Source organism: Arachis duranensis, chromosome 10 (genome assembly GCF_000817695.3).
Source record: "Arachis duranensis cultivar V14167 chromosome 10, aradu.V14167.gnm2.J7QH, whole genome shotgun sequence".
Classification (NCBI taxonomy): Eukaryota; Viridiplantae; Streptophyta; class Magnoliopsida; order Fabales; family Fabaceae; genus Arachis; species Arachis duranensis.
Genome location: NC_029781.3, coordinates 78,467,980 through 78,476,091, shown reverse-complemented (window position 1 = coordinate 78,476,091; position 8,112 = coordinate 78,467,980). Strand labels below are relative to the sequence as shown.

At 39.0% G+C, this 8,112-nt stretch overlaps 2 protein-coding genes across 2 annotated transcripts in view; one reads left to right on the top strand and one right to left on the bottom strand.

Moving 5' to 3' along the window:
• Positions 1-4,503: 4,503 nt before the first annotated feature.
• LOC107470334 (uncharacterized) lies at positions 4,504-5,869 on the bottom strand. The gene is made up of 2 exons (XM_016089721.1): positions 5,788-5,869; positions 4,504-5,165 (listed from the first exon to the last, which is right to left on the bottom strand). The coding sequence occupies exons 1-2, from the start codon at positions 5,867-5,869 to the stop codon at positions 4,504-4,506; spliced, it is 744 nt and encodes a 247-aa protein (XP_015945207.1).
• LOC107470333 (uncharacterized) overlaps positions 5,750-8,112 on the top strand; it is a 4,856-nt gene continuing 2,493 nt past the window's right edge. Inside the window, exons 1-2 of the mRNA XM_052255655.1 lie at positions 5,750-6,311; positions 6,820-8,105. Of these exons, the coding sequence (XP_052111615.1) occupies positions 5,948-6,311; positions 6,820-8,105 (1,650 nt within the window). The 5' untranslated portion in view covers positions 5,750-5,947. The remainder of the gene's footprint in view (positions 6,312-6,819; positions 8,106-8,112) is intronic.

Genomic DNA, 8,112 nt, shown 5'->3' with positions numbered 1-8,112 from the left:
AAATTGATTCTTGAAGCAAGAAAAAGCAGTGAAAAAGGAAGCTTGCGAAAAAAAATGGCAAAAAAAAAATATAGAACGAAAAAAAAAAGCAAGCAGAAAAAGCCAATAGCCCTTAAAACCAAAAGGCAAGGGTAAAAAGGATCCAAGGCTTTGAGCATCAATGGATAGGAGGGCCCAAGGAAATTTAAATCCAGGCCTAAGCGGCTAAATCAAGCTGTCCCTAACCATGTCCTTGTGTCATGAAGGTCCAAGTGAAAAGCTTGAGACTGAGTGGTTAAAGTCGTGATCCAAAACAAAAAGACTGTGCTTAAGAGCTCTGGATACCTCTAACTGGGAACTCTAGCAAAGCTGAGTCACAATCTGAAAAGGTTCACCCATTCATGTGTCTGTGGCATTTATGTATCCGGTGGTAATACTGGAAAACAAAGTGCTTAGGGCCACGGCCAAGACTCATAAGTAGCTGTGTTCAAGAATCAACATACTTAACTAGGAAAGTCAATAACACTATCCGAAATTCTAAGTTCCTAGAGAAGCCAATCATTCTAAACTTCAAAGGAAAAGTGAGATGCCAAAACTGTTCAGAAGCAAAAAGTTACAAGTCCCGCTCATCTAATTATAATTAATATTCATTGATATTCTGGAATTTATAGTATATTCTCTTATTTTTATCCTATTTAATTTTCAGTTGCTTGGGGACAAGCAACAATTTAAGTTTGGTGTTGTGATGAGCGGATAATTTATACGCTTTTTGGCATTGTTTTTAGGTAGTTTTTAGTAAGTTCAAGCTACTTTTAGGGATGTTTTCATTAGTTTTTATGTTAAATTCACATTTCTAGACTTTACTATGAGTTTGTGTGTTTTTCTGTGATTTCAGATAATTTCTGGCTGAAATTGAGGGACTTGAGCAAAACTCTGATAAGGAGGCTGACAAAGGACTGCTGATGTTGTTGGAATCTGACCTCCCTGCACTCGAAATGGATTTTCTGGAGCTACAGAACTCCAAATTGCGCGTTCTTAACAGCTCTAGAAAGTAGACATCCAGAGCTTTCCAGAAATATATAATAGTCCATGCTTTATTCGGTAATTGATGACGTAAACTGGCGCTCAACGCCAGTTCCATGTTGCTGTCTGGAGTAAAACGCCAGAAACACGTCACGACCCGGAATTGAACGCCCAAAACACGTTACAACTTAGCGTTCAACTCCAAGAGAAGCCTCAGCTCGTGGATAGATCAAGCTCAGCCCAAACACACACTAAGTGGGCCCCGAAAGTGGATTTATGCATCAATTACTTACTCATGTAAACCCTAGTAGCTAGTCTAGTATAAATAGGATAATTTACTATTGTATTAGACATCTTTTGGTCTCAGTTTTATTTTATTCTTCATCTAAGGAGACTATTTATATCTCTTGGATTCCTTAATCAGAATCTTCGTGGTATAAGCTAGAATTGATGGGGGCATTCATGGGAATCCGAAAAGTCTAACCTTGTCTGTGGTATTCCGAGTAGGATTCCGGGATTGAATGACTGTGACGAGCTTCAAACTCCTGAAGGCTGGGCGTTAGTGACAGACGCAAAAGAATCAAGGGATTCTATTCCAACCTGATTGAGAACCGACAGATGATTAGCCGTGCTGTGACAGAGCGTTTGGACCTTTTTCACTGAAAGGATGGGATGTATCCATTGACAACAGTGATGCCCTACATACAGCTTGCCATGGAAAGGAGTAAGAAAGATTGAAGGAAGAAGTAGGAAAGTAGAAAAAGAAAGGGCACAGTATCTCCATACGCTTATCTGAAATTCCCACCATTAATTTGCATAAGTATTTCTATCCTATGTTATTTATCTTTATTTCCTGCTTATTATTTATTATTTTTCAAAAATCCATAATCAATTATAATCCGCCTGACTGAGATTTACAAGATGACCATAGCTTGCTTCATACCAACAATCTCTGTGGGATCGACCCTTACTCACGTAAGGTTTATTACATGGACGACCCAATACACTTGCTGGTTAGTTGAACGGAGTTGTGACCACACATAGTAAAGAGCTATTATCTCGAATTAAATTTCATACAAGTACAAAGAGTACGAATCACAATTTCGTCCACCACTGTCCTTGTCCAAGGGCATAGCAGCAAAGCATGCTCAGTGGTCTCCGGTTCCTGCAAACAAATAGGACGTATATGGGTGTTAGTTATTCTTTTATTAAAAAGATTTCCAAAAACAGGTAAAATGTTATGCGAAACTCGCCATAGAAAGGTTCTGATATTCTAAGGAACTCTTAATTTCCAAATCTGTTGCCACAAAAAACTTTAAATCTTCACTGGAAGATGGGTTATTAGTATTACCGAAGCTCCTTTTGTTCTAGCAGTATAATATCTCGTCTTGATAGTGTAATTGACATCTATTCTGAAAGGCCAGCTGAACCTATCCTCCCTTCCAAAAAGACTTACTGGGGTTCTAATGATTTTTTCGACCGAAGCTCCATCGAAATATTTCTTTAATTTATTCAAATTCCACCCCCTCTCCCTCAAAAATCAGATCCTTGACAAACCTAATATCAAGATTTCTACTCACAGGATTCTTATCCATATTTATTATCCACTTATCTTCCAAGATTTTCACTCTCTCACCATTCCCTATTAACCATCTTTTATTTTTCAAAAGAAAATTTCTACCATGTATAATTTTTCACATCCATGATACGGCCCTTCCTACTGTAGCATCCTTAAAATCCTCATTTGGAAAGTAAATAGCTTTTAGTACCTGAAACTAAATTGCTTTAGGATTTTCCAAAATTTTCCACGCTTGTTTTGCCAAATCTGTTATATTCTGACTATATAAATCCTTAAACCCAATACCTCCATCCTTTTTACTAACACAAAAATTATCCCAACTCTTCCAACGGACACCTCTTTCCTTTCCTGAAGACGCCTACCAAAATTTGGCTATTCTCTTACTAAGCCTATCACAAAACCCTTTAGAAAAAAGAATCACATTCATAGTATAGGCAGGTAGCGCTTGAACAATTGATTTGATGAGGACCTCCTTTCCCAGCTTGATTAAGGAGTTTTTGTTTCCAATCTCCTAGTTTATCCACCACTCTATCCTCAATCCAACTTAGAGCTTTATTCTTTGAATTTCCCCAGTGAGCCGGAAGCCCAAGATACTTATCCAATTTATCCCAAGCTGACAAACCCAATATCTCTTCTATTTCAAATCTATTCCTAATAGGAATCAGGCTCCCAAACGTGATCCTCGACTTGTCCAAATTGATTCTCTGTCCTAAGGCTTCAGTGTAAATGTTCAAAATATTAACAAGCTGGTAAATTTTCTCCTCACTATCTTTTGAGAATATACGATCATCCGCAAAAAGGAGGTGTGAAATAGCCGGTGCAGTAGGGACGATTTTAACTCTTAAAATTCTGCCTTCTTCTCTAGCCTTATCCATCAGGATGGTAAAAACCTCAACCGCTATGATAAACAAGTACGACGATAAAGGATCTCCCTACCGAAGTCCCCTCTGCGGCTTAATGGTCGTTGATAAAAGTCCATTTATCTTAATCTTATAACTAACTTGGCTAACACAGTTCATCAACATCTTTATCTAATGCGAGTTAAACCCAATAACGCTTAGAGTAGCTTCTAGAAATGACCACTCCATCTTATCATAAGCTTTATTCATATCAATCTTAATGGCTAAGTTCTTGGAAGCATTCGCCCATTTCCTATTCAAATCATGGAATATTTTTTGCACTATTACCAAGTTATCTTGAATCAGGCGGCCTCCCACAAAAGCCCTCTGAATGGGTGAATTGATTTTATCTATTATTCTCCTAAGCCTACCAACCAACACCCTGGAGATAACCTTATAAACAAAGTTACAGCAACTAATTGGCCTAAGTTGATTTAGAGTTTTCGGGTGGTTAGTCTTAGAGACCAAAACTATAAAAGTTTCCCCAAAGCTACTCAGTATATTTCCATCACAAAAAAAAAACTCTTAACAACATCACAAACCTCTTTACCGACAACTGACCAGTATTTTTGAAAGAAGAGACCATTTAAACCATATGGTCCTGGCGCCTTAAAACTTCCTAGACTGAAAGTAGCCTCTTTAATTTCCTGATCAGTAACCTCCTCCATGAGCTTCCCATTCATATCCTCAGTCATTCTGACAGAAACATGGCTTATGCAAGCAGTCATATCTAGATTCTCTGTAGCCATAAAAAGATTCTGAAAGTGAGCCGCTGCTAGCTTGAGAATCTCCCTTTTTCCCACACATCCAATTTCCTGTAGAATTTTTTAGTCTCTCTATCCTATTTCTATCTCTTCTTTGAATGGTAGAATTATGGAAGAAGGAAGTATTCTTGTCCCCAAAATTCAGCCATTTCACCCTCGACCTCTGACCCCAATATTTCTCCTCTTGTCTCCATAATCTGGTGATCTCCAATTTAAGCCTATAGAGCTCCTGTTGCTGAGTCTCTGTAAAATCCGCTTCCTACAGTTGTTTGAGGCGAAGCCTTAAATTTTCTATTTCCACATCAGCCTTCTTAAAGCTAGTTCTATTCCATTTGGTTAATTCCTTCTTGCAATTCTGTATCCTTCGATTCAGATTTTTCCAGTGATCAGAACCAGTATAGCCAGAACTGCTCCATCCTCTCCTTATAACAGCGTCACAATCGGCATGGTGTACCCAAAAGGCCTCAAACGTAAAATTTTTAATCCTTCTACCTCTAGGTTTAACATCGAGAACTAGGGGAGCATGATCCGAGCTAATAGGCAGTAAGGCTGAGAGTGTGGCATGTTGAAAAGCTCTTCTCCATTCCCAATTGACGAAAACCCTATCAAGCTTTTTCTTAGTAACACAACCATTCCTTGGATTACTAAACCAGGTGTATTTCATCCCTTGAAGTTCCATATCCAAGAGAGCATTCTCATGTACAAAATTTCTGAAAGCTTCTATCTGACAACTTGGTTTAAGGTGTAAACCTACCTTCTCATCTTGAGAAATAACATCGTTAAAGTCTCCGATCAACACTGTTGGCTGTGCCAGACTATTATTTACAAAAATTAAATCCTTCCATAATTTCTTCCTTTTCTTGTAGTATGGATGACCATAAACGAAAATAGTCTCCCAATCCTTGTCATTGCCACTGCTAACTTTAGTTTTAATAAAATTATCACCTCAAGCATAAACATGAATATTTACATTACTCTTCCAAAAAATACAAAGTCCCCCGAAAAGTCTCCGAAATTCTACACAAAATATGTTATCAAAACTTAACTTTCTCCTAATTCTATCACAACTTAGTTTAGTAGCTTTGGTTTCTATAAGAAACAAAAGGGACGGCCTGCAAAATTTACAAATACTTTTTAGTTCATATACTGTCGAAGAGACTGCCATTCCTCAACAGTTCTAGCTGACGACAATCATAGCTGATGGTGGGGCATGTCAAGTTTGTTTATATACATATTTCTGAACAGGGATATACAGTTTCAAGTAGAAGCTTGATAAGGGCTTGTTTTGGACGTAGATAAGGGCTTATTTGACAAACAGTGATTTAGCCTGGGCCATACATTGAATAGGTTTTGTCACGGTTAAAAGAAAGTCCCTCCTTTCAGTTTGGACCCATAAGCCCAAACAATGTCAAGATTGCGAGATAGAGTTCGATTTCCCACACCACACCCACACACAATACTAAAGGGTTGATATTCAATACTTGGGGATTGTCCATCTGGGGTTTTAGTACTACTAGTCTACTATACTCAAGTTATTACTCACTTGATAGTCGATACTCGTAAACCCTCGCTGCTTCCTTCCATTTCTGAATTCCAATTGCAAAATCCAAAGCTCGCGGCAACATTGATGCTGATACAGATTCAGTTACCCTCCTCCAACTCTTGTAACTAACTTTCTTGTTATTTCTCTTTCCAATTCCATCATGTCCATGCGCCCCTTCCTCCCCAAATGCCTCTTCTTCAGCTCTTCGCCAGCTCGTGCTCTTCTTCTTCCACTTCAACTCAGCCAATTCTCGTCTTCGTCGCATTCGCCTTCGTATCATCCGAGACGGTTAGAGGAGGAGTCACGCCACGTGAGGGTGTCGGTGTGGTGGGATTTCGAGAACTGCCAAGTGCCGAACACCATCAACGTCTCCAAGATCGCCACCGTCATAACGGAAGCCGTTAGAGCCAACGGTATTAAGGGGCCCGTCCATATAACGGCCTTCGGGGATGTCTTGCAGCTTTCTAGATCCAACCAGGAGGCACTTTCTTACACCGGCATTCATCTCGCCCACGTTCCCAATGGTTACCTTCTTGTGCTCTCTTCGTCTTGTCTTTACTTCCGTTGCTTTATGTCAATTTTATAATCATATATAACTTCTTCATCTATCTTAATTAGTATATGTTCTGACTAAATGTGTTTAAAAATTAAAAATAAAATATATAAATAGTTTGGTAAAAAAGGGAGACGCGTCTTTGGTAGATAACTGTTTGTAACGGTTTTCAGTTTCAAACACGTTAGGAATCATAAGATGGGAGCTATTCTCTTCTGCATCTTTGTTAGATAAATGTCACTAATAGCGATGTTGAATGCGGCGTCCGTCGTAGGTGAGAACTCATGATCTCATCATATTTGAGATGAAGCCATGGAGGTGCAACTAATAAGTGAATATTATGGTTTGCAGCTCATGCATCAGTATTTATGGCCCCATATAGATTCAGAACAATATTAAATCTTAATGTTTTACTAATCAGGGGATTCATAAGTAATTTAAGTTTTCCGAATTATAATTTCTTCAATGACTTTGTGCAGGTGGAAAGAATAGTGCTGATAGATCTCTTCTTATTGATCTAATGTGTTGGGTTTCTCAAAACCCGCCACCTGCGCATCTCTTTCTGATTTCTGGGGATAAAGACTTTGCTGGCATATTGCACCGCTTAAGAATGAATAACTACAACATCCTGCTTGCAACTCCAGGATCAGCTTCTGATGTGCTATGCGCTGCAGCAACTATAATGTGGCACTGGCCATCTTTGCTTAAGGGAGAAGAACTTACTGGAAAGCATTTCAATCATCCTCCAGATGGCCCTGTTAGTTCTTGGTATGGAAATTATAAGGTGCCTCTTGAAAATCCCTTCTCAGCTAGTGAGCAGTCTGCATCTTGTCAAAAAGCAGAAAGCTGTGAATCTCCCCCAATTCCTAAGTCAGTTGCAAGGCAGGTTAGGAAAATATTAAGTTCGCATCCAAAAGGGATGTCCATTACAGATTTTCGTGCGGAGTTGGCTAAAAATAATGTGCAATTGGAGAAATCATTCTATGGACAGAAAAAGTTTTCCCGTTTTCTTCTATCAATACCACACGTACAGCTCAAGCATTTAGATGGTGTTTATTTTGTGTGTTTGGCTCCCTCAGAGTTTCCCAAACCCCTTGCAAGCAATGATGGGCCATCAAAAACACCTGCTGTTGGGAATGAAACACCTCAAAAGTTGAATGGTGAGAGTAAAAATATGCCTAGAGATGCAGATAGGACGCCTTCAATGCCCTCATTGCATGAAAGGAGTAGTGAGAAGATTGGGAATATGACTGATGCACGATTGTCTAAGGTTCAACTGCCACAAAAAGACAAGGAAGTTTCACAATTTAAGGCAGATAATGAGATTGTAACGCCTGACAAGATAGGTCTCAATAAATCTGGAAAACCTACTTCATCAGATGACCACTCTGCTCAGAACACATTGGTAGAAAACAATCTTGTTGATGATGAATCTGGAAAATATATAGCTGAGTACAAAAATGAGGGGCCAACTAGAGGGGATGCTGATGAGGTTTGTCAAAGCTCTTATTCTTTGCCAGTTGATGACTTCATGGTTGACAAGAGGCATGGTGGGAGTGTTGAAACTCATAGCAAAAGTTCAATATTTGGTTGGATTAGAAGTTGGTTTCCATTTTGGAAAAGAAATGCTAAATCTGATGATTTAACCACTAATAAGACCAGCATGGATAGTCACTCTGAGTTTGAGGAGCCCAAGTTATCTCAACTGGACATGGCAGTAAGTCATTCGGAGGAGCCCAAGCTATGTCAACCAGACATGGCTATAAATCATT